The following is a 27,204-nucleotide window of genomic DNA, read 5'->3' on the forward strand; positions in this document are numbered from 1 at the left end:
ATGTACTTATTCATAAGGAATACCAGCTGCTATCATGCTTAGAAGCACTGTTTTGAACTTCATCTCTCCAAATACACAATAGGACATGGAATTTAATTTCCAGCTTGAGAGGGCTTCAAGCTTTCAAGAGCCTAGAGAGTTACAAGGAGAAGATGGAAAGGGAATAAATACTAATAACCTTTACCAATCTGCATTTAAAAATAAGCAAGCAAATCATACCTGTGCGAATAAATAAGACATGACAAGATCGTCAAGGACGGGGCTTTCTGCACCGCGAAGAATGCCATACCGGTATGCTCTGTTGCTGCCACTGCAATACCAGTGGGGAAAATAAAACCTGGCAGGAAATAAATTCAAGCAAACATCAATAAACAAGACATTTTGGTTACCAATATCAGACATTATCGCTCTCATATACATGTAACTAGTGCTGCTGATCTGCAGGACCACTCTGGAACCCCAGTTACTCAATGAAGACCTCAGATGCAGTTCTTGGTGTTTTAAAGTAAAGTATATAAGCCGGGTGATAAACTGCACTAATAGGAATGAGAACATTTGCTAAGTTATTCTCACTAATCAGAATACAGAGAATTTTATCAGTGTCTTCAAGTTTCTTTTGAAACAGCTCCTAAAAAACAGGCCCAATTATATAATGTAAATAAACTGAGCCATGTACAAATGGAAAACTTACTATAGTTTTAGTTGTCCACACTCAATTATAAGGTATGGGAAAAATGGTTGTATTGCATAAACATGCCTGGCTACACAGGACAATTACTCTGCATTTCAGAAACTGCCACTTATTTCAAACAGGCAAGCACAGAAGAGACGAGATGTGCCATTATTAAGAAAGGCTTTTTTTTTACTTCTAGTATATTTTTATTGTTTGTTTCTCCTGGCATCTGACACTGGTAAACATATGGGATAAAGAAAATTACTAAAGCATACAATTCTGATCACTCCAATATTTTTGATTCTTTTAGCTCCCTGTTTTCCAGAAAACATCAATCTATCCTAACTTCTAAGAGAAACTACAGTTCAACTAAATATCATATCGGCTGTGATTTCTCACACAGTCTTGTTTTACCATGAAAAATGTACAACATTTTACTTAGATTACCTTATCCGGTAAATTAGGACGAGTCTGGTTGTTTCATCCACATGGAAGATGTGATTTGGGGGATACCACATTCTGTCTGCTTCATTCATGAGTGCAAACATGTTATGATACACTGGCATGATACCTACATGAAGAACAGAGAAGCATATATGAAGAGGAAACTGTTTTCACAAAATATTAAAAAAATATTGTGGGTTAAAATTGTCACACTAAGATAATATCTGGTTATATATCCATGTTTAAATTTCTTGTTCTTCCTTTATGTTCTCTCACTGAAGACTGTTCTCCTGTTGTCCTATACCTCACTGTTAGATTACAAGATTTTCTCTGCATGGTATTTAATACAATGCCTCTCAGTTTAGAAACAGCTTACAACAGTAGATTTTTTTTCCCCCTGACTTTCCCAAATCAGATAATTTGATTTGATATATATATTATCTTCATATTTGATATTTCCCAAAGATAATTTGATTTGAGCATTGATTTTAAGACTTAAGATTGATTGAAAATTAGAAGTAAAGCAACACAAAGAAAGTTATAATGACTAGGACAATGACCAGACATTTCCATTTGAGTAACTCAGAAAAAACCCAAACATATACTGTAAAACAGAAATAGAGAATATTCTTTTCTCTCAGCCACTTTGAATTATGCTAATGGTAACTGACAAGCAATCCTACTTGATCAGAAACGATAAAATTCAGTTGATCATCAACTCTTCAGCAGCACCAGAATTTTAACTGGACTTTGACGCTCCTAGCTGAAACACAGCCTCCAACTCAGCATTGTTCTGTGCTGCAGTGCTATGCATCCATGTGATGCCAGCATTAGATTCGGGAAACAGCTTAAGTGCCTTAAAACTGACAGCACAAAAGGATTAACTGCAAGTATTGACACATATTCTGAAGACAGAAAGAGACACAGGTCAAAAGAGAGTAGGAGGAAAAATTATAATGTCAAAGTCACAGTATGTCATATCTAAATAAAACTTGACATTAAAGCAATATACTTTTGGGTAAGAAGGCAAAAAAATAATGGAAAAAATAACAGGTAAAGACAATAAAAGTAACTTAAAATGATGTTAAGATACAAAAGAATTCTGGAAAAAGGGGAAAATACCCACTTCCTCAAAGACTTATAATGAAGTAATTGAAATTCTCACAAGAAACCAGGAGGAAAAAAAAAATCCTTTCTTTCCTTCTGTTCTGAACAACATCTACTTAATTACTGAAAGTGGCACACCTCACCTTCTTTTCATCACATCTGAACTGCGTGTAAGACAATCAGAAAAAATCAACTCCACACATAAAACCACATAACCCTTTAAAAAATAAAACATATTTCAGTCTTAAACAACAACTAGCTTACTAAATTTGATTCGAAAAAGGGTTTGCTTCTATACGGGTCCAGTAAGAGGGCTAAGAACTGGAGTTCTATCGTGTACTTGTGAAGATTAAACTGCTGAAAGCTATAGGCTAATCATCTGACACCTTCTTAAACCAAATCTCTACAAAACATATCAGAGTTGCAGGTCTTAAAACATGATTTTTTATGAAAAGGAGTCATAGACTTACAAGAAATTAGAAAAACAGAAAGCATTATGTAAGGCAGTGAAAGGGAAACCAAAACACACCCCACCCCGCCCCCAAGAATAAAACTGAAGGGATAAGTAACTGAAAGATTGGCTCTAATTCTAAATGTTGCAAATGTATGACACAATATGACATATTTGATTCATCTAAGTTTTGACAATTTTTTAATGGAATTAAAAAGAAACCTATCCCGTGAAACTAAACATGGTTCTCATTTGATGTATAAAGTGGGATGAACTATACTATACTACATGTCAGTAGTAACTGAGTAAGTAGTAATAACTTAGCAGTTTTAAGGCTGTTTAGTGTCTATATCTCAAACAATTTCAGATCAATTACAGTGTAATGTACATGAGAATCACTAGCCTGATCATGATTCTTGCCAGATGCTAAACACCATTCAGGGCAATGCTAAATATTTATTATATAGCTAGTGAGACCTACCTAGTCTCATTAAAACATTTACCCAAACTAGTAACCATCCTGTGTACGCTCACTGAACAACATTTCAAAACCACATTCTTAAATTCAAATGCTTAGCTGCTGTATTTGACCAAAAACATTACAGACACCAAAAGCACCATGCCACCCCACCTCTCAAAAAACCCCACAGGTATTTCAAGATCATATCATGCCATTCTGAAACTTTAACCAAGACATGACTGTGGTAGTCCCCCTACAAATCAGATATATTTATATTAAGCGCTCCCCTGCTGCTGTCTTCCTTTGAATGAAAAGTGAACTCTGCACTTTTCCATCCCTCATGCTTTGCCATTCGTAGTTCTGAATGGTAACTTGCAGTATTTAAGGACACAGAGATCATGCATATTTTTCAAGAAAATGAGCTTCACTTTCTTATCCCTTCCCCTTAAGAACTAGTCAGAACTTAAGAACCCTCCCCCCTTAAGAATGAAGCTACACTTCGAGCATTTGCTACACTTAATGCTCATCAATTATAAAACAGAGCAAATCGCTTTATTAAATATTGTCTCAAAAATTGTCCTTGAAAATGTGTCTTGAATTCAAGAATTGTCTTGAAAAATGTGACAAAAGCCAAGAGGCCGGAAACTTGCCTTTTCATGTAATTCTTACCACCACTATTAATTGCAGGGCCCTTTCAATGATGATAACTGCAGCACTTGAATGTTTTCTCTAGAAACAATGAAAATGGAAAAACTGGAGGAATAAAAGTCTTCTGCTGAAGTCTAGACATGTTAACAACTACAAAAACTTAGAAGAAATGTATTTTTCAACGCAAGTAAAATTATAGAAGCCATTCACAACAGGTACTGAAAATCCTCCCCCAGTCAATGAGGAATTAGAAGATATTGACTCAGATATAATTAATCAGAATTTTCTCTGCTTTGCTCCTCCATTAAATAAATTTTCTGCACTATTGCAATGACAAGATCTCTTTCCAATTTATTTATTTATTACATGAGGCTAAAGAAAGGAGCCTTGTCATACTATGCAGTCAAGTAACATCATGAAAGACTACAACACAGCTTAAGCTTGTACTTCGAACTTCTGCTTCGAGCCTAAAAAAAAGTAGATTCTTGTTTTCTTCATTATGATTTTAAAGCTTCACATCCAGACAGGTCTCACTTCATTTGTCCTGAAGCAGCTAAGAAAATAGAGTATTTCTGTATCTCCTCCTTTGTTGGCACTAGTACTCTTTCTCACATACAGTGTATTTTTATAAGGTAATGTCCCTCTTCTAAGAAAAACTAAAAAACAGGGAGTGTAAATCACAAGCCATGACACTACTATGAAATGTGAAAGCCATTCAAAGTCTGCAATAGAAAAACTGTAATATGAAACTCAATTCAAGCATGTAATTAGATCTAAAAAGATGAAAGCAATTAGTTGAATGATTAAAAACAATTTAAAACATCTCAAATTTTCTACATGAAAAAATCTACTAATACACATTAGTTCTTAAACAAGTGGAAGTAAACTATTAAAAACTTATATAGTCTTGTGTATAGCAGATGGAAATTTGCTTGCGTTTTCTGACATAAAAATAGTATCTTGTATTCATCATTCATACCAACTGGAGGCTTACCAAACCCTTAATATCACATTCACTATCCTGTCAACAAAAGGCTTTCTGAATAGTCAATCAAAGCTTATATTTCTTTTCCTGGAAAAACAGAATTGCCCAGAGTTCTGATTAATTCATTCCCCAGCTAGCAGGGGAGAGCAGGGGGCTGCATGTTCTGGGTAGCTTTTCAGGTTATCACCTAAGGAAGACAAACAAAAACCAAACAACAACAGTACCTCACCAAAACAAGCAAACACACACACACACCCCCAAAACCAAACAAAACCACAAAAAAAAAAATACAAAAAAACCCAAACCAAAAAAACCAACAAACTAAAGAAAACAACCCACCCTGAGTGAACAATTATACTCAATGATAACTCTGAGCCATGTGAACCTGAGCCATGCCAATTCTGGAAATTCAGCATTTTAGGAAAAAATCTGCCTAGAATTCCCTTGTTAGCATCTCTTGTTGTTAGAATCTCTTCTGTAGCATAGAAGTAGCGTTACTACAAATCATCACATTATGCAATGTAGTGACTCCTTTGAAAACATTTAACTGACTGCAAACGCTGCTACCACTTGTTACATTAAATGCTTTGAAATACGGTTTTTACTTAGTTCTAATTAAAAATTCTCTGCAATTTTATGATTTTCCAAGAGAGACCAACATTTTTCAAGGGTAGCACATAGAACTTCCAAAATATTTGCAATTCAGGTGGGTAAGAATTAAAATGAAGGCACACCTAACAAAATGATTCTACAACCTCTAGAACAATTTCTCTGACACGTTTCATTTCCATTGTCAGTTAGTTCCTCTAATATCACTTTCCCCCTCAGGCCGAGAGCAATACATTTTCTTCAATTTGGTGTGACATTTCTAATATTTTACTTGGCAATCAACTAGTTAACATGCAAGAACTGAACTATGACTGACTCATCAATTTAAATTTGATTGCAAGACAACTTTATTTTTGCATTTCTGTTTGGAAAATGTGATAGTCACTTTTATGTACAGTTTTCCTTATAAAAAATACAAACCCACAAAAATGTTTATATTTATTTGATCTTTCCCAAACCAGGAAACTGTTTTTAAATAAAGTTTAAAAAAAGGTCAAATTTTTGCACATACATATCAAACTGGCAGAATAATATTTGGACAAACTAATATTTTTATAGCCAATACATACCAGATATAACAGTTCTAATGTCAAATTAGCAGCAACTGGAAAATCTTCAATTGTTTGAACTGTTTGAAAGGTACATAACAAGACTCTCTCTGACTGCTGATATTGCCTAGATCCAGTCCTGCTTACCACCAACAGCAGTCATAACTGGTTGTAATCAGCTCTGCTATCAAAAGATCTATCAGTTGTTCAGATCACAAAATTCATTAAAAAATACCAAATTTGTTATATTTCAGTCTTGCTTACTACCCAAATCACTCCCTTCTGAATGAAGTATTCTGACTCATAGCTTACTCCTGAAAGATGAGTCTTGCCAACATAAACATTATTTGACTGTGTGGAGACATATGTGCTCTGCTGTACAACCACAAAATCCTCTCCAAAAAACCCAGAAACAAACAAAAAAACCAACTAATAAGAAGCAATGCCTCATGATTTAATAAACAACTAATAGCTGTTATGAAGGAGAAAAAAAGAACAAAAAGATAGTCACTTCTACTCCCACAGACTATAGGAATGAATTTGTTTTGTTAAAAAATTCAATGTACTTTTGCAGAGAAATAAAGATGCATGCTTGAATTATTTTACTACAGATTTCAGCCCTGTATGCTAGACTCTGGGTAAATGCAACAATTCAAAGGCATTCTTAGGTATCAATATATTATTTATTAATTTAAAATATATCACCATGTTATATACACACTTTATTTCCTAAACTATTACAAAGAGCATTAACCACACACAGAAGCATTCATGTTATATCTAATAGAACAGTTTCCTTCTGCAAAGTGATTAAGCATGTATAATATATGCATAACTTCCAGGACCAATCTGCTTTGCAAGGCTGCATCAGGAAGTAATTCAAGCTATTTACAGCTCCTGCTATGATTTAACTATTCAAACTGTATCTCAGCTCAATGAAAGAACACTTTCAGTTACAGGATCATATGCCCTTAAATTATTTGAAAAAATATGGCAGTCACCCAAATCAGCTTCACAACCATTCCAATGGGAACAGTTTTACAGTCAGGTGCTAATTACTTCTGAAAGAACAGAAATTAGCATTTCAGTCTAAATGCCACCATTTTGATGACCTTTGGATTGTTAAAAACTTTCTTGTATGAAGCTGGATTTCAGTGCTTCATTAGATACACTGTTAGGTATATACCTACCACAGGCTTTACAGGCAACAGCACAAATCTCTTCTGCAACGTATTCTCCAGCTGAAAATTGAAGGTAATCTCCTTCTGTCTTCCCAGGAGAATGATAAAGGTACACTTGAAGCAGTGGTTCTGTCTGCTTGGGTGCACTGCTATTCCCACGGATGTCACCATTCTGCTGGACAGTAGAAGTGGCTGCACTTTCCATATTTGTCATTGTAAGACAAGCCATAGTTTGTTTTGGTTCTGTTCAGAGCATCTACCTGAAAGAAATGTCAGAAATATTTCTTGACTAACTGTACTTGGTTTCATTTGTAATATTCGTATTTAGTTACATTACTGTTCTGACACTGAAAAACCATCAAAACTTGAAGACAAGAGAATAGTTCAGGTGGTTTATGAAAAGCTAAGTTTGTCTTTGATTTACTACATAGCCCTAGAGGAAAAATAACCAACAGTATTACAGGAAAAACCAAAATACTAAGTGGGAGTCCAGCTACAGTATTATCACTTATTGCTGGGTCTTATACAGCATGTGCTCACCTGCAACATGCTAATTAAACCTGAAAGCCAAAATAATTGCTTTAATGACATCTGTACAACTCATTTTATTCCAAATTTAAACTTAGAAGACAAAATAACTAGTTCGGTCACAAACTAGTACTGATGAAGAGAAGGATAGAAATAGTGCTTTTAGCTGAGTTTTCACTGTTAGCAGACACTTTAAAACACAAATGCTAACTGAGATGAGAATCTAACAGACCAGACTTTTACCTAGGAATGGGAGATCTTCCATGACCACCTTCGTTCAGAAAAAAACATTTAATCTGCTCTCAAAATAACAATCCTCTCTGATAAATGTAATCAAAGAAAGTAAGACTAATAATGTTAATAACCACAGATATATCTGATAATGAAAAAAAAAGGCTTTAAAATGTGAGATTAGACAGCATATTCCAAAAGCCTGTGGAAGAATGTCTTTGCTTCTCTGTGACAGCATCATAATTTTAATTGGCATAACCCATGCTTAAGACAAAAATCTTAGATCACAAAAAAAGACCTTGCTTTTATTAGAAGTGATTTCAAGTAGCTACCACCTGGAATTCTGCATTTTGTATTCTGAAAATGCAGAATAGGTCTAAACAAGACAATTATAAAGATTTGATTTTTTAGAATTAAAGAATAGTTTGGTCCACAATAAGGTCACGCTGATGTCTCCTTCTCTTTGAGCTGAACAACCCCAACTGTCTCAGTCCTTTCTCATGGGAGAGGCACTCCAGCCCTCTGACAGTTTTTGTGACCCTCCCCTGGACTCACTTCAACTGGTCTATGTCTTTCCTGTGCCAGGAGCCCCAGACCTGGACACAGGACCCCAAGTGTGGTCTTATAAAAGCATAGCAGAGGAGAAGAAGAGAATCACACTCCTTGATCTGCTGGCAATGCTTCTTTTTAAATGATGAAATTGGTTTTCTGGGGTGCAAGTGCACATTGTCAGCTCACATCTCATTTGTTATCTGCCAGATCCTCAAGTCCTCATCCACAGGGCTGCTCACAAACCCATTCATCCTCCAGCCTGTACTGATCCTGAAGATTGCTCTATCCCAGATGAAAGATCAGGTGCACTTGGACTTGTTGAACTTCATGAGTTTCCCATGGACTCACTTCTCAAGTCTGCCAAGGTGCCCCTTCTCTCAATCCCTTCAACTGCACTAGTCAGCTTGGTGTCATTCCCAAACTCACTAAGGGTCTGCATGTTACTGCTGAAGATATTGCATGGTTAATAAAGATATTGTATTTGAAAATGTAAATGTTTAAGCTAAAAATATGTTTATTGTTTTGCATAGGCATATGGCTGATACATTCTTAGTGCATTATTTTCATCAGCTTTGTTTGTATTGAACTATGTTGCTTTATCATAAAAGAGCTGTTTGGAACATGTTTTGGGGTTTTTTTCTTAATTGTCTGTTCTTAACTACAATTACTTAAAGGATGAGTGTAGGAATATTCATTAATGTGGGCTAAAGATGACGTGTGCTATGGAAATCACAACGGTTATATCAGCAGGAAAAAAAGGCTGAACATCTGAAATAAGGAAAATATTAACTTCATGAGTGATGAGATGACAAAAATGTTCAGTTACACGTACAAGAGGATAAAACCATGTTACCATTACCCTAATTCTGGGAGAAAGAGAAAAGAGACACCATCACCAAGTGAAAAATGCATCCTTTTACTTCCCAAACTAAGCAACACAAAGAACCAGTGTATTATAGATATATAACTAAGAATGTCTAGATGCAAATGTCATTCACTACATCCTTAAGTTCTTACATAGGGGATATGTGGATTCCCTAGGCCTCACTTACTGAGGCAGCCACCTTTAACTGAGAAGATATGTGCTTTTAGCTCCAAAGGTAGCACAGGTAACAAGTACGTGTTAAACTAAGGAAAAAAAGCCTCCCTCTTAACTCAACAAGGAATTACTGTTTTTCAGAAGAAAATAACCACCACATGACTATAAACATTATATTTAAAAGATTTTCACTACTTCTGTAAAGATTACGCAAAATGTAACGTTTGTTCTCTACAACCTGCTTTTATAAAGTATTCACAGCTTTAACTGACTTTTAACCTGCTTTAATCTCCACAGGGGGCTGTCTTTAATTACAATAGTAGTTTCCCCAAAATACTCTAATATTAACCCTCTGTTTATTCAAACCTTGACCTGGGCTGACAGATCTTTTCATCTTGGTCACTTGGCTTTATGTCTATCCAATAGTGAATGGAAATAAAATTTGTAGACTTAACTGAAAACCTGTCCAATCTCAGAAGTGTATTAAACACTTGGGCTTGTGCCTGCATCTCCTTCATAAAGTCTGTGTATTTACAACATATTTGTCCTTTAAAAAACTCCCATCATTCCCTCTTTGTTTCTGTATTGTAAAACTCAATAAACCAAGAAAGGAATCTTGCTTAATCACACCTAAGAATGTGAAATAGCAATAAAATTCAGTAAAAAATGGAAAGTAAATAGTGTAACAGAATACGCTGTTTTATTTGTTGCACTAATTTCAAAGATTCCATGTAGCAATGTGAAAAAAAATCTCATGAGATACTATTTGTATAATTGTGTCATGACCTCAAATTAAATAACTTCCAAGTTTCAAGTTTGTCCTTTATGAAAAAGTTCAGATAAAACAGGTGAAACCAAGAAATATTCCTATATCATTTTCTTCACTGAAAATAGAAAACACATTCCTTTGGCCTCTGTCTTATACATGAAACTAAAGCAGTTATATGGGCAGAGCCTCACATGCAAAGTAACTGAAACACAAGGTCACCACTCACTGGTGCTGTGAAAAACAAAACAAAACAGCTTTCACCTATTTTTCTTAGCAGACAAGTCTCCAGTTGGACACACTTGGTTTTCCCTGCTCAGCTCCATTCAGAGACCACTACATTAGCACAACAGAAACACTAAACATGGCAAAAAAAATTTACTGCTGGTGATCTAGTATATTTAAAATATGACCTATTCTTCTGATGGAGTCAAGAATTTTGACACTAAATATACTGGGAGAAAATAGTGTACCTGTTTGCAAAACACACTGAGTGTCATTTTCTGGGGTATACAGGTTTGTTATCATTCTGTAATTCAAAAGAATTTCTGTTTTTCTGTAAAGAATGCAAATAATTCTTACAGCTGTATGAGAGGATTTAATATATTCAGAATGCAACTATTGTAGATAAGTTATTTGGTACCACAGATACACAAAAGGTACTTGTTTGAGCAAAAAAACTATACCAAGACCACACACACATCTTAGAGTGGATGTCTGACATAATGAAGATTCAATGAAAAAAATGGCCTAACCAAGTAGTAGGAAGTCTGAGTCTGAGAAATAAGGATGATGTTTTGGAGCTGAAAACTACCGGCTGTAAGACGTGATTCTGGTACTGATGAACTGATGATTTGATTCAACAGATTTATCTTATGTTCCTAATCCAGATAATATTTTAAGTCATGACTTCTAAAGCTTTTAAAGGATAAGATTAATTATTAATCATAATTATACATTGCTCTAACCACAATCACCAGTATGTACAATGGAATATGTCTACATACAATCCTCTGTTGACGTTTGTACTGGCAATGCTCCTGAAAATTATTTTCACCAACCACACCAGGCTGCAGGTTCTTTTTAAGTCGGCCATCAAGGAACTGATTGATGAGATCGAAAATCATGACTTATGGAAGACATTTCAGTAAAATATAGAGGACAAACATACAAAAACATCCCAGCAATCAACAGCCTTCAAAAGATTGTTTTTCAACTTACGGGTTTTTTTTGGGGGGGTGAGGGGAGGACAGAGAGAGTTTGAGGCAATAGCTGGCTGTTGAAGGGAAGCCTTCTGAGCCAGGGTCTTTAGTCATACCAATGAGAGCATCCTCTCACAACACATAAATCCCCAACAATTAATTACCTTTTCATCGCTTGAGAAATCTCTGTACTAAACATGGGAGTGATGAAGCCCTTCAAATAAGCATGTCACAAGCCATCCACTTGCTGCAGGAATCCACAGAAAGTCAGACAAAGCAGGCACACAGGCAGAGGTGGAACATAATGTATCTGCATTAAAAATACAATATTAAAAAATGTTAATGGCTGTGAACAATACATAATGCATGATTATTGAAGAAACCAAATCTGCATTTAGATAAAGTGATCCCCTCCTGTCTTATTTGCCCAAATTCTTGTCATCTTTGTTAAGAACTTTTTAAATTTAGGCTATTTAAAGTACAAAATTTAAAAAGAAAAAAACTACATTTTTGGTACTGAGATTGCTTCTCAGTTCTAGCAAGAAAGTGGTGTAGAAGCCAGATATCTGACTTAAAATGTAATCACGAGTGTTTTTTGCACACAAGATGCTTTTGTTTTCTGTGAATACAGCATCGGTTTAAGAAAACTGTTGATGGCCTTACATGGAGAAAATAGAAATTAAAAAGGGAAAGTAATCACAAAAAGAGACATGGTATGTTCACTTCATGTAGTAATAACCCCTTCAACAACAACTAACTATGTTTGAAAACTGACAGCGTCCACTCATTTCAATTCATGCTGAATTTAAGATCAATTGTCTCGTAGCAGGAAGTTTGCTCTCTTTGCGCAACACTTCTGTGGTTGCAGGAAACTATTTGAAAGTGCTTAAGCACAACAGCAGTTTCCTGCAGCAGTGAAAAGATATATACATTCCCTTTGTGACCCTCCCAACACAGGAAGGGCGTGACAGAGAATCAAAAATTAATTTTAAAACTGAATAAAGGTGGAGGAATTACAATGGAAGTTCAAAGGGGGCTGAATTCAGAATGGAGAACTCTTCAAGTTTTATGTTGGACGACTCTTCAGATGGGTATCTCCCTGAACAGGGGCAGACTTCAACACAGCCTCCTCAGTGCCATGTGCTGTGTTGACTGAGTCTGTCGTGAATACCGCACTCCCTCCCTTCCTCCGTCCCCAAAAAAGAGCCCATCTCAGTGAGCAGTAAATTCAGCTTCTTTCTCCACAGAAGTCAGACAATGATGGCAATGACTAGCATTTCTCCTCTTGCAATATTAGCTTTAGAGACAGTTTTGCCTTGATTTGACAGCTGTGTATTTTGTATGCACCTTCCCCAAATGCATACAGATCATACCAGGATCTGATCTGAAGACCAGTACAGTCAGTGCAGGTTTTCCAGACCTGTGTGGAAATGCCAGAAGGAGAGAGGAAGGATTGTTTGGGGAAGAGCTATCTATCTCTCACCTACTGAGCACACATTCCATGCACACTGATCTGAAAGCATGACCTTCAAACAGAGCAGAGAACAACCACTTATTCATGCAGGTTTCAGATCAAGGGGCATTGTGGGTATTCTAATTTATTTTCTATTTTAAATGTACTGTTCCATGCTGAGAACTACAACATTTATAATTCCGAGTCAGGCTCCTGACTTTAAGCAAAACTGCATGAAGATTCATCTGTGTTTAATTACATAGTTTTTTCCACAAATCCAGCAGAATAAGGATTGCAACATTTTGAATAGCCTCAGTAACACTGCACCTTACCTTTTACAGGCAAAAAAAATCAATAAAGCAGCCTAATAAAGTCTATTCTTCACATGACAAAAATGATTGCTTGCTTATAAAGGAGCAGCTTACAGCCATGAACAAGACACATGGAAACTCATAGATTAAAAACTCAAAGCTGAGCAGGTTCATGTGATGTATTTCTTTGTCTCTGCTCAGACAGCCCAGTCCCAAGAAGCACCCAGGGCAGTGAGTGCTGTTTCTGAACACAAACTGCAGCTTCTTTCCCCGCTTTGCTCCTGGAACCAGTCTTAAAAGGTGCAGAAGTTAACATCCAGCATACACGGAACAGGCGACTAGGGATACAAGCATCATAAAGTCACCCCACAACACTCCCTCACCCTTTTTTTAGGAGAGAGTCAACTACTTTTTCTTCAGCACAGATTTACTGACATACCCATTTACAGGATCTGCATCAAGGCCTTATAAAACTAATCAGTTCACATACTTTCAGACTAAGTCTCATCTGACACAACTTACTATTTCAGAAGCAGAGTTGCTGTACCAATCTCACAGTGCACCATCTTGTCAGCGACCTAGCTCCCGTATTTCCTCCTTCCCTCTCCTTGTTCAAGTCTACACCAGCTTACGTTTCTGGTAGTTGAAAGGATTTAAATGCCCAATTCCAAAAGGAACTTAAGAATCTAATGAATCTCAGTCAAAATAAATTAGTCCATGATCTCCAAGTTGTCACTGTCTGCAAAGAACACAATACAGTATTTGTCATTTTAACAAGCCTTCAGAACTGATACAAATACAATCAGTGTTTGTGCCTGTGTCACCAACTACTTGGTTTCCTAGTGAAAGAAGAAAGATTCAGCACCACTTTCTATTGACAAGCAAGGCCTTAAATACATAGGCTCTCTCTCAACAACTCAGTATGTTTATTGCCAGTAAACCAAAGACGACAGCGATGTGCACACTTTCCATCTGCTTATATACACATCCTTCTTTCAAGGAATTTGAGTGAACATCAATAATGAAAGCCTTCCCAAGTAATGGTGAGTAGATGGTATAGCAGGATGCTCTGCCTGGAATGGAATAAACCAATTTGAACAATGCCCTGCTTGCAAAGCTATCTGTAATGAACTACAGGGGGTGTCATGCTGCTTTTGGTGTTGAATTATGCTAAAACCAGTCTGACTTATTAACACCAAAGTTAAACACCCTGATAGTGAGTTCAAGATATGGCAGATATGGTAAAGCATCCTTACCTAAAAATGCTAAGGCAACACAGCTGGCCTGCATATGACTGACAGTCAACAGCTTCATACTCTGAAAGTCCAGTTCCACTTTCAAACAGGTTCTTCTAACATATCCCTTCTTGGAGAGTGTGTGTGGAGATTCCTTCCTTGGGTGAGGATCTACTCCTCCAGGTTAAGTGAAGCAGATTTTCCCACAGTTGGTGATATGAGTAACATCAATCTCTACTTAATTTTTAGGGGGTTTCTTTGCTAGCTTTAATGGAGTTGCTTTAATGTAATTGCTGTGACATAGTACACACTATACTATCCTAATTTTAGCTTCTATATTGAGTAGCAAATACTTTTGATTAAGATCTCTGTGACTAATCACTTATTATAGTAAAGAATTAATTTTTTATAAATATATCTGGTTTGCCTCCCTTAATTCTGTGGGACAAAGCTCTACAAAGGTTCAATCACAATCCTACAATTTCTTAGACATAGAAGTATTAGTTTGGCACTAAGATTGGATCCAGCCACACCAGGCTTCTCTTTGAAGAGTTTAGAAGGCAAGGGGATCCCTTTTGCACCTTGTGACTCCATGGAAGCTTTTCTAATTAACTTTGTCTGAAGGTCTCACTCTACCTGTGACAGGAGATAAGGATTGCAGCAAAGTATCAAAAAAAGTGCTAACAAATCTTACATTAGTCAGTAGTAATTCAACATTACAAGGTTCTAAAGGGTATGTGTCTTATTCCAAGACTATTAAAATAAAATTTTTACGTCTAAATCCAAGCTTAGACTAAGAAAAAAAGTCAGTCAGCTTCCCGCTTGCCATTATTTTGGCTAGTTTGTTTGATTTATGCTTACTATGTATACTTAATATTTAATCATAGTCTTTGCAGTTCAGTGTGAATACACAGACAAATGGAGCACAATTAAGCTTGCCCATAACATGTGCTTAGCATGGCTTGTTAGGCTATCAAAAGTTTAAAATCTTATGGTGATAACCATAGTTTTCATATTCTGCATATACAACGTGTGGTATTCTTGCATGTAAAAAACATTTTTCATTAAAAAATGTTTTTTTCATGTAAAAAACATTTTTCATAAAAAAATGAAATTAATAATTTTTCATAAAAAAACTTGGGTTGCTTTAAACATACGTAAAAAACTTGGGTTGCTTTAAACATACATTAAAAAAATTGGTTTGCTTTAAAAACAAAAGTATAGTAAATTTAAGGAACCAAATGCATACACTATTCTGACAGCCAATAAAGTACTGTATTCTTAAAATATCATCTCATACAGAATGACAATACTTTTTAATGGACCAACCAGAGGTTCTGAAGTCTTGGTTCAGTCAAAATATGCCACATCAGTGAGAATTTAAAAAAAATTCACAGCAACAGATTCATATATTTCCAATAGATATTCATAAGAAAATATTCTCCTGAAAAATATTCTCTTTGTCAAAATATTCAACAATACTTCTAAAAATACTAAGCAATCTGGAAAACTGGAAAATTTTTTTCCATTATTTGGATAACAGGTGCCAAGTCCATAAATAAATCTATGTTAAATAAATTTAAATACATAAATAATTTGAGCTTTAAATGCACCATCTTCTGCATTAAAACTCTGCTGTCTTTTCCGAGGTAATACTTATTCTGACCTTAAAAACAGCTTTCACAAAAATACAAACCATTGTCCTAAAGCATATTCAAAGATGTTTAGTGAACAAGGAGTGCAACTTCAGTTTTCATGGTCATTTTTCTAATATGTTCTGCCCTGCTGTGAGGCAAAGCCACACGAGAAAACAACTGCTCCTACAAGAAGCAAGCCTAAAAAGCTGAGTAACTCCAAAGGAGTTTTCCTGTTTTATCAGGTGTATATTAATAGCACACAAGAATTTTTAATATTCCAATATTTGAATGCATGTGGTAGCAAGCAAATAGTTAAGGAAGGTGACAGATTAGCATAACAATGACAAAACATGCCAAAAAAAAAAAAAAGGTAAACAAAAATAACATTTGCTTAGAATTTTCACTTGGAAAACCAATACCAGTATCCACAATTCAGTCCATGAACATCTGTGTTAGAAAAGAGTAATGGTCCTGGCCTGATCTGCTTGCATGACACACAGGAACTAAATGGATAGAAGCTGCAAATATGAGGATTATCACCTGTCCATTCTGATTAGAAATTTAAAAATTGTGATTTCTAAGTTCTTCACAACAGAATTAGGTAATCACTGTACTTATTGCAGGAAGAAAACTACCTGGCACTGCTGCCAAAAAAATGAATGAACGCCACACTCATGTAGAAGCCTCAACACCACAGTAACCTGCCAAGTAGGCAAGTTACCAGAGAAGTAATTGAATCAAAGACCTGCCCAGAAGCAACAGCTCTGTTTAGGTTCCATTAGAATTTTGGAAAAAGTTGGTCCATATCTGCAAAACATTTCAGTTTCACCATGGTGATAAATTTCAGCAAAAGTCTATTTCATCAGAAATATTCCAAGCAATTCGAAAGTTGCCTAATCATTTGGCACAGATTATGTCCCAAGATAATGGCATCTAAGGGTCCTTAGTCCATTCAGAGCCACCATTATCTGCACACCTTTATATACAGAGAAGACATAGGAAAAGTAACAATAATGGCTCAGGAAGGCCTTTTCATGAAGCATGTGAAAAATATCACCAATTTACCTTTATTCCTTTACATATCTCCCAAATTCTTTTAAAGTGATGCAATAAAAGATGACAACACCAAAATTAGGACTAAGTGATATTTTCACAAGTATTCCACATCATACTAGATTTTTTTTTTATTAACTGTGCTGAAAACTGAGTACTGTTTATACCTCAGATCATGGAGCAAAAGTTATTTACTAGAGCACAGGTCTTCCTGAATTGCTTCTTTGATTTATTTCAGAAAGATATTAAATAGGAATTGCCAATGCTCCTGTGTACATGGAAGAAATTAATTCAAAGTGAAAAGCAGGATTGGTTGCTAGTGGTCTCATTCTGCCTGGTTGGCTTCTGGTTATAAAAAAATAGCGAACTACTGTTCTACAGTGAACAATCAAAGCACCAGTTTCTACATAGGAAAATGATAAAGAATATGCATTATGAAGCAGTTAGGATATTATTTTAAAAAGTTTACATGAAAAAATAACATTTTGATGTTGAAAAAATAATTCAATAAACCACCAAAGCAGAAAAAAACCTGTATTTTTGTATTAAAAGGCATTTTTGTTAAAAATCTTCTCTTGGGGCAAAACCCGTCAACAACGTTTAGAAAATATGTAAGGCAGTTACAGCTACACTCACAAATTAAAATAAATACTAGGAGTGCAAACAAAAGCAAAAATTACAACTGCTAAAGCAGTCTCTGAAATTACCTCACTTTCTTAAAAGTTGCAAGAATGAGACAGTCAGGAGGTGATGCTAGAAGACATTTCTGAAGAAAGCTAGTTATTCTTTCCCAAATGCAATTCCTGCTGTCATAACTGAAGAGCAATTTGTGAAAACATGAACCAGCACTTGTTGCTACAGTACTACAGGGCCAAAGAATAGCATCAACAATTGCAAAACAGATGTCAGTTTACAGATGCTGTCAAGAACCACTCAGGCTATGCTAAGCTATCAGAAGTCATACACATTTCACGCTGCAGTCAGTGAGTGCTGAAGAGAGGCACGGCAGGCACAGCTGTATCACAATGGAAAAAGTTTCAAACCAGTTACTCTTCTCCCTGCCTTCTGTGGCAGGCAGGCATTTCCCAGGTACATTCTGTTTTTAGCTGCTTCACTGTGGAATAGATAGAACAGAGAAGCTGCCACTTGCAGTAGTCTGGTACTTCTGAAAAATGTCAGACCTCTGACAAAATTATTTATCCTCTACCACTACAGATGCACTCTGGAGTTCTGAGTCTATAAAAAAAAAAAATATCTTCTCAGCAAATATCAACACAACAGTTTAATCAAGAAGATTTATTTACTGGTAAAAATTACAAGGTTCTCTTCCTCACAGAAGAAAAAGAGTTTCTTACAGCAAACATTTCTGTTTCTGAGGAAAACTAGTCATAACTCTTTCCAGTTATAGCCATTGGCTATTAGCATATATTGCCCTATTTGCATTTGTTCAGGAAGCTTTTTCCAAGACCTGGATTTTAAAAAGTTAAACTCTTTCGAACTTCCTTCTGAATTCTGTCATCTCCACTTTCTTGCAGTCTTATCTCACTTCCCCAGTCTGGCAACTTCCCTCGTCAGAGCTTAGTAAAATTACTGCCTCTGCAGCAACTGACATGTGTTTACACTGAGCAGAGCTCAAGAAGGCTGAAGAGACAGGATTTTCCTGAGAACCAGGAGCAGAAGATTATGTAGTAGGAGGAAAAGGGCAGTGACATCACTAAGTCTCCTTTAGGCAAGTAGGAGGTAAACAGAAAGAGGAAGAGTCATTCTAAAGGCAAAAAGTATCAAAACACTGTTTAAAAATATGTTTTCACCTTCATGGCTTATTTTGTGGCTTTTCTCTTTCAACGCAGATTCCATTTAGTAACACAAAAGCAGAAAGAGACAAAAGAAAGAAAAAAAAAAAAAGAGGGTAATGAATGATCCTGATTCTAGCCCAAGAATCGAAATATCTTAAGGAAAAAAATCCATTACTCAAACCTCAAAGACTGGTTAATGAAATTTGCAGTCCCTTAAGTGAGAAATAATTCCATGGAATAGTATCACTAGGTCTCTCCATTCTAAATGAAATGGTGCCTCCAGTTTCAACTCCAGAATATCACAACTGAAACTACTACTTCTTGACAAACTTCTAAATATCTACCTTTAAACATTAAAAGTACACTTTTACACTCTGCCATACACAGTAAAGTACCATGGAGAATATGATAATCATAACTCCAACCAGCTCTTCTGCCTACAAAAAGAGAAACCACAAAAAGATCCACTATGTCCTCCACAATGTTATGTTTGAAAGATGTCACTCCTGCTGCTCCCAATTTCATAGGTTATTTGCCTTCTTTCCTCTCCAAATTTTCATCACATGACCAAAGCAAAGGGCAAAATGGTCTTGGACAAGAAAATTGCAATAATAGGCTGAGTGATAAAACATGCATTAGCTTGATTCCTGTAACAATTTTTTCTGTGAAAAATACGGTGGAAAACAAATCTAGTAAATCTGACAATCAAAAATGTGAAAACATCTGGATGAAGGAACTACTCCTACACCAGCTACACTATCTGAACAGAATCTGGAAACATGTGCTTCAACAAATTAGCTCTTTGCAGAAATAACTGTCAGCATGTAAACAGGATAACAGTTAAGTCAGGGTGAATCAGCAAACTCTTCCAAACAGCCAAGAGCAATAGATGTCAGTGTCTCCTCTGGAAGAAATACTCTCCAGAAATACTTTCTTCAGCCTACCTTGCTTTTTCAGCTTCAGTTAAGAAATTGTATATCAAAAGGTCAGATCCAAGGCAAAATTCATTGTACAAATACCCTCAAGGTGCAGGGGTTTCTAGGGGATTGGGTGTCACTGCCCTCCTTCCCCCTCGTCTTTGGAAAAGTGCCTAAAGTCTTGTAAAGGAAACCAAGCTAGCTCTTTGCGATGACGCATCAGCTAAGGGAACCCAGGACACTAATATTATTTACAAACCTTCCTTAAAAAACACCCTTCCCCCCAAAACCCAAGACAAACAAACAAACCCCCCAAAGGATCCCCTCAAAAATCCAACCAAAGGAAAAACCAACACAAACCCGTAACACTTCCCTCCCTGCTCTCCAACTTAGAACCTATACGGTTTCAGCAAGGCTATGATTAGCTACTTTTATAAATCCTTAAAGAATCAGGGCCTGGTCACATAATATGAGACAGCAAAACATAATGAAGACCATCTGAGACATACAAGCACATACAAGCAACAATCTGAGATATTCAAGCAACTGCCACATAAATATTTGAAATCAAATTATTTCTAAAGTCAAGACCATGTCAATGCATTCACAAGCCTGTCAAATAATGATTCAGTTACCTTATTAATATAGAAATCAATATGTATATCAATATATAAATATTGTGATTATAGAGGGAGATATAACATACAAATATTGCAGCTTCTTGTTACTCTTCAGTAGAACTGAATTATTTTTGCAAAAGAACACATTCTATTTTAAAATCCTATGTTAATGCTTCACATTGATGAATAATTTATGACAGCAATGTTGATGTTTTATCTTTACAATTCAGGAAAATGTACTTGCTTGATAGTTTATTTAATGTTTCCTTAAACATCAATGGCCTGTGAGTTCTCCACTTATGCCCTATCTGCAATACCAGACAGCTTTTGCAAAGATACTACGCTACATGCTTTGCCAAGATCATGTTATCTCTATAAATGCAGATTGTCAGAAAAAAATGCAGGCCAGAAAACCCAGGGCTCTGAAGGTAAACAAAGGTTTTTCATAAAATATACCACTAGCAGAGATTCTGGAGAAGTTTAATAAAAGCGACAAGGAGAAAGAAACGTTAAGACAAACATATCTTCACAATGTAACATTTCAAATAGTCTGTGTTCTCTAGAACATTTTAAAAAAGCAAGAGACTGGTGCTTCCCCAAACACTGCAGAAGAGTCAAATTATCATCATGTGTATCCAGTACTTACAGAACTCTGTTTTGAGTACGATTAAGCATTCAATTGTACATTTCACTTTTAAAGAGAAAGAAAATATTCCAATTTAAGATAAACCTAGAACTGCCTATATTCACACTGCCTATCCCTCAGGCTCTGAAACAAGAATGACACAAACCTTTCTTCATGATGTTTGAAACAATATCCTGAAATACAGTAAGAAAATTGCAGAAGGCAAGAGCATGAAAATTGTGCCCCAAGAGGCTAAAAAAAAAAAAAAATCACACAAACTACCTGACAGATTCAAGAAATAAAAAACCATAGTGGAAAAACACAAACTGTTTAAATGGAATATACAATAGCTTTAGAATAAATATGTATTTAAAAACCATTTTTTCTCTCAGAAACAAAAGTCAAACTACCGGAAAAAACAGTTAAGAAGTAGATTCTGTATTTCTTGATTTTAAAACACAAAGAGAGTAGATGCATTGTTACATAACAGGTTTTAGAAAATCCTATGTTGCTGAACTAGATGAAGAGAGGAAGAAAGCCCAGATGTAACTGATTGGTCTATGATATATAAAAGATCAGACAGGAAGATACAGTGCTCTTTTCTGGATTTTAAAACGTGCTGTTACTGATTGTGCTATATCTGTTCCTTTATGACAAGGCATTATAAAATAGAGATTAAGCATTTATAGCACAACAGTATTTAATAACTGATATGTTTATAATAATGTTACATTGCAAGTGAACAATTATTTAACTCCTAAAATTCTTTCTGATGAAAGAAAACTAGAAAAAGAAATCTGAGAACACTCAGGTCTCTCAGTACATAAGTCAAACTCCAACAAAAGCTTTGCCTTTGAGCCCTGAAGTCTAGGGCTTTCACCTATATTTCAATGTGTTTAGCACTGTGGGAACTCACCCAAAAGTTCTGCATATATATGTATCCAGTAATGTGAACCGAGGCACGTCAGTTCTTCCTGCAAGCCCACACTCCAACTCAGCAATCATACTGTTCTAATCTTATCTAAAAGCCCAATTTCCCCACCCACCCATGGATAGGAAATTTGAATCTACCTAAGGTAATCTGTTCAAAATCTAAGATACTCCATTCTCTAAACTGCAGAAGGACTCTTTCCTAGATCATCTCAGACTTAGAAACCACTTCAGTTTTCTACAGAAATTTTCATCATATTCTGCATAGTTATTTGCAGCTTCACCTCAGCTCTGATGAAATACAGATTTCACACCTCTCCCCAGGTTTCGGAACTAGCTGTTGCACAGAAGCATGGATCCCAAGAACCACTTCCCAAGGTAAAGCAGAATGTGACTAATGCAAAGTTGTCAGAAGCAAGCTGTGACCATAATGCAATGAAAAACCCAGCTAGGCTCCCCCAAAAATGTCTGTGAAAGATACTGCAGACTCTCTGACACTTCTTATTTCCTCGAATGCAAATAATTAGAAAAGCTGGAGCTAAGTCTAGGATACAAGTCCAACATACTAACAAGTTTCTTCATAATTTGCAAAGTATACTTAGTAAGAATAGTCTCCATCTGAACCAGTTGCTTTAAAAGATAAAGTTTTATACATACATTTCCAAGTCAAATTGCTGAAGCCCAATGAAATCAAATCAAAGTTTAAAACCAACCACGGTGTCTTCTCTCTTTATGCATGCTTTGAGCTCCTAAAGATATTCCTAAACAAAGTACAAATAATTATAAATATTAGTAGTTCTTTGATTTTCTAAATGTATGTTCCAATCAGCAAACAAAAGCCAATTAAAAATCCTAGGCAGGAATTAATAATGTCTGAGTAGACCACTTTGGAACAGGTATTCCAGCATGTATAAATGGACATCCCTCTCACCTTATGGCCTTTCAGTTTGTGACATCTATCAGTAATCAGTCTTTTAAATACTTTTTTTTTCTTAATTGGTATTTAGTAAGGACTTTGATTACTAGTAGATTCAAGAAATAGTCTTCTCACATCTAGGCCCAAACTACACATAACAATATTTGTCTGGCAATCCACCAAATAATAAGTGAATTAAATTTTATGTCATCAAAATAAATACAGTCACAACGCACTAGAAAAACCCAAAAAGGGGAAGGAAATGAAGGCATGCTGCCAAAATTAAGTTCTTCCAGTGCATTATGCTTTAAACGCTGGAAACATATCTGAACACAAATGAAAACTTGGGAAGAAGTTCCAACTACTCTTGAGAAGAAAGTATCTTCTCATGGATTATTTGCTGGGAGGCAGTGACAACCAGAGGAGGAGGACTCCATGACAGGAGGATTAAGTAAAAGCATATTCAGGTGGAAGATGAAGACAGCACATTGAGCCACATGTCAGACAAAAAATCAAGAAAACTAGGAAAACCAGATATTTCTCCCACTTAATCTCCTGCACCTCTACATCATTGTCTTGTACAAAAGAGGACGTAGGACTCATCCATTCCCCTCCTATTTCTGGCAAATATGGTCTCTCCTCATCAGGTCCCAGACTCATCCAACTAAACTCATCCACCACTCCCCACCGAAGATACTCCTTTTCCAGTTTTCTTCAGTTCTGTCGAGCCTGCCCAGCATTGCTAGGCTAACAAATCAGATACTGCAGAGCATATGATGAAGAACAATTCCTATACTAAGGTTAAGAAATTATTGACTTCTCATTCCCTTGGTGTCCAAATAACAACTACACATGAGCAGAAATAAGAAGCAGGAACAGCTGAAGTTAGAAATATACCACAGGTGGCTCAGTGCACTCCATTTCTCTCCCCTCCCCATCCACAGGGAAGGAGAACTGATTATTTTTAGCCTTATCAAATATTTCTTCAGTCACTCTTCAAGCAGCATTTACTTATTCTCTTAGTGGGCTGGAAAAAGTTGATGGAGGAAGAGAATACTTTATGAGCCTCAGGGGGTGCTGATTAGGAACTTAGGGCTGAAGATTTCAGTCATTATTCCCTCTTTAAACATGGGAAGGAAACCTCGGAGGTAGTTCATGTCTTTGAGCACTACAAGTGCAGCTAATGCCTTTAAGCATTAAAAGTGCCACCCCCTGCAAAAATGCTGACATTTTCAGGCCTTTTTAAAAATGAAGTTAGAACAAATGAAACCTACAAGAATCATATTTTAAACTGAAATAAAATTGGAGTAAGCAGGAAAAAATACCATAATGGGGGGAAAAAAACCCAGAGATCAGGAGTTAATCTGGGGAAGAAAATACAAAGGTGAAGGTTAACACAGCCTTTCAGTAGAGCCCCTGTGCAAGACTGAGTTAACACAGAGTTAACACAGATGTTCAAAAAAAACACATTTTAATCACTGTTTCAATCTTCCCATTGTGGAGTGAGAAAACATACCAGTAGAAGTGACTTCTATTTCTTAATGAACTTCAGCCACCATGGCACAAGAGACCATGTATCAGCAGGACCAGGGCACTGACTGCCTCCTGTACCTTGCACTGATGAAGCCACACCTTGAATCCTGTGGTCAGTATTGCCCCCCTTATGACAAGGACATTGTGGTGCCAGAGCATGTCCAGGGAAGGGCAATGGTGCTGGGGAAGGGTCTGGAGCATAAATCCTGTGAGGAGCAGCTGAGGGAGCTGAGGTTGTTTAGCCTGGGGAAAAGGAGGCCTGGGGTGACCTTATCAGTCTCCACAGCTGCTAGGAGGTTGTTGCAAGGCACTGTTCAATCCCTTCTCCCAAGTAACAAGGAGAAATGACTCAGGTTGTGCAAAGAGAGGTTCAGGTTGGATATAATGAAAAAAAATTTTCGCTGAAAGAATGATTAAGCATTGGAACAGGCTGCTCAGAGAGTGATGGATTCACCATCCCTGGGGGAGTTCAAAGGAGTAGACAGTACTTTATGCTATGGTTTTATTGGGCATGGTGGTGTTCAAAGGCTGAAGTTATCTTGAAGGTCTTTGCTAATCTTTATGATTCTGTCTCTATGGCATGCTTTGTGTATTCCTTATGACAGAAAAAAGATTGTTTAGTCTCAACTAGTGGCAAATGTTACCTGTTCCAGAGCCAACTAGCCTTAGTGACAGAAACCAGAACAGTAAATACTTGTAACAACACAATCTTCCAGATGAACAAAGCAGCTCCAGTCCTCATGGTTCCAGCTAGGTACCATCTGATCTGCCACTCTCAAACAGAATGGAGAGAGAACAAAGTAACTATGTTATTTCCTTATCACCTGGAATGTACAATGAACAAAACAAGTAATTATAAACATCTGGCTTTCTCACAAGTACATACAAAATTGAATTGAAGAAATAGTTCCACACAGTTCACAAACTCACAGGTATGGATTTCACACCTGTCCAAATTTTTCTTGGGCAGTCTGTGCAAACATCTTGCTCAGATAAACCAGTTTTCCTTCCTCCTTGAAGAAAAGTACAGTTTTCTACAGAGTTTTTAAAACACACAGCCTTACAGGCTGATAAGAGGCTTCAGCAAGTTGTGCCAGCTGTTATAACATTGGTTTATAAAACACATCCATGCCAGCCAATTTCTTCTCTAGCCAAACATAAAATCAGTACTATGAGTTTCAATGCCTTAATGAAGTGCTGGTGGTCTTGAAGGACAGTCAGCCCCCAATAGCTTCTGAAGCAGTTTGTCATTTCCTTGTGTCTTGTCACAGCTTTCACCCCAGCATACCCTGCTTTTAATATGACTTTTAATATAACTTTTTAATATTTATATTTAATATTTATTATTACCTTTAATATAACCAATGAGTCTGAAAGCTGTGCACCCATACAGACGTTGAAGAAGTTGAAGCACAGACTTGCAGAGAAACAAACCTAGATGTTCAGACACACTAAAAGCAAGAGTAACACAATTAGCTGATTCTCATCTGTCAATGCTAAGTTAATATTGGTTTTTCTACAGCGTGACTTCTCAGTCATCCTGTTCATTTAAATTTGAAAAGGGCTGTATTACATTGAACACAAAACAAATCCTCCCACAATGTGTGTGTGGGATGTTCGTGCATGTTTTATCTATTCAGCCATCAAAGTTAATTAAACACACTTGCAGTACATCTCCTTCCCTCAGTTGCTTTACATACAATTATCATAACATATATGATGGATTTATGGGAAATTAGAGACAGGTACCTGCTTTCAAAACAATTCTCCTTCGTTCAGTTTTTGAAAAGAATTCAAATCAAAGATGACTGCTTTTCTATTTCAAGTACTTGCCTATATTGCAGAAGTTTTCCTCATTACTAGTATCCAGTTCTACAATCAGTGAAGTATTTGCTTTGTTATTGGTATCACAGCAAGAAACAGTTTACCACAAATGATTTTGTGATTATTAAATTTCCCTAGACTATCAATGTGATGAGCTTGAAAATTTTAATTTCCCTTCAGTACCAGTATGTGACATACATTTCTTATGGACTACTGCCCAGATTCAGCTGTCTATTGAACAGGAAAAGAAACTGACAGAGCAAAGCTTACCACGTTCCTTCTTACTACTACTTGATACTCGGATACTTGGATTTTGCTTGCAGAGGTTGCTTGAAGCCCAGTGCCCACTGAACACATACCACAATACAACAGCTTTCAACAAGACTTCTACAAACTAATAGTCTTTACTAGCATAGACAGGATGAGAAAAAGTGATTAGTGCTTATGATCATATAATTTTCAAGTATGTGAACTTGGCAACAAAGCTAATAAACATAGCCATATTTTTTGGACAGACACATCATCAAAAAGGTATTTTGTTGCATGCATTTTGCACTACAGCCTTTGCCTAACAGCATTCCTTTCCTCACTGAGATTCAGAACAGGGATCTTTCTTGATTCAAAACATGAATTCCTAACTATGTTCTTTCTTCACCAGTCTCTGGTCTTTCATGTCTCCTGATCCTAGTATTCTGAGCTGCTACTGTTACTTCTATAATGGAAGGAGTACCAGTATGTATTTCTGGAACACCTATATTCCAACAGTGAAAAGAAAAGCTTAATTCTCCACACTCACTATTTATGAAATATTTCTTGGTCTACCCCCTCTGTTTCTTTCAGCTACATGAAGCATGCCTTCTTTATTATGCTCTCTAACAAATTGTGACACCTGTAAATCCAGCCCCAGTTTTGAAATATCTCTAGAGAATT

At 36.3% G+C, this 27,204-nt stretch overlaps 1 protein-coding gene across 26 annotated transcripts in view; it reads right to left on the bottom strand.

Moving 5' to 3' along the window:
• The window catches only part of JAK2 (Janus kinase 2), an 85,428-nt gene that overhangs the window by 38,339 nt on the left and 19,885 nt on the right, over window positions 1-27,204 (bottom strand). For 9 of the 26 annotated variants that reach the window (XR_009276155.1, XR_009276154.1, XR_009276153.1 and 6 more), the window contains exons 1-5: window positions 17,821-18,227; window positions 11,589-11,734; window positions 7,116-7,366; window positions 1,121-1,244; window positions 220-337 (exon numbers count right to left, since the gene is read on the bottom strand). Coding sequence is in view for 19 of the 26 variants with exons in the window: in XM_058826975.1 (XP_058682958.1) it covers window positions 220-337; window positions 1,121-1,244; window positions 7,116-7,335 (462 nt within the window). In the remaining 7 variants the exon portion in view is untranslated. Of the gene's footprint in view, window positions 1-219; window positions 338-1,120; window positions 1,245-7,115; window positions 7,367-11,588; window positions 11,735-17,820; window positions 18,228-18,924; window positions 18,947-19,853; window positions 19,940-20,461; window positions 20,672-21,237; window positions 21,258-21,987; window positions 22,071-24,433; window positions 24,469-27,204 lie in introns of those variants that run through there. The other 17 variants (XM_058826963.1, XM_058826962.1, XM_058826958.1 and 14 more) reach the window with 16 other exon arrangements.

Source organism: Poecile atricapillus, chromosome Z, assembly GCF_030490865.1.
Source record: "Poecile atricapillus isolate bPoeAtr1 chromosome Z, bPoeAtr1.hap1, whole genome shotgun sequence".
In the NCBI taxonomy this organism is placed as follows: Eukaryota; Metazoa; Chordata; class Aves; order Passeriformes; family Paridae; genus Poecile; species Poecile atricapillus.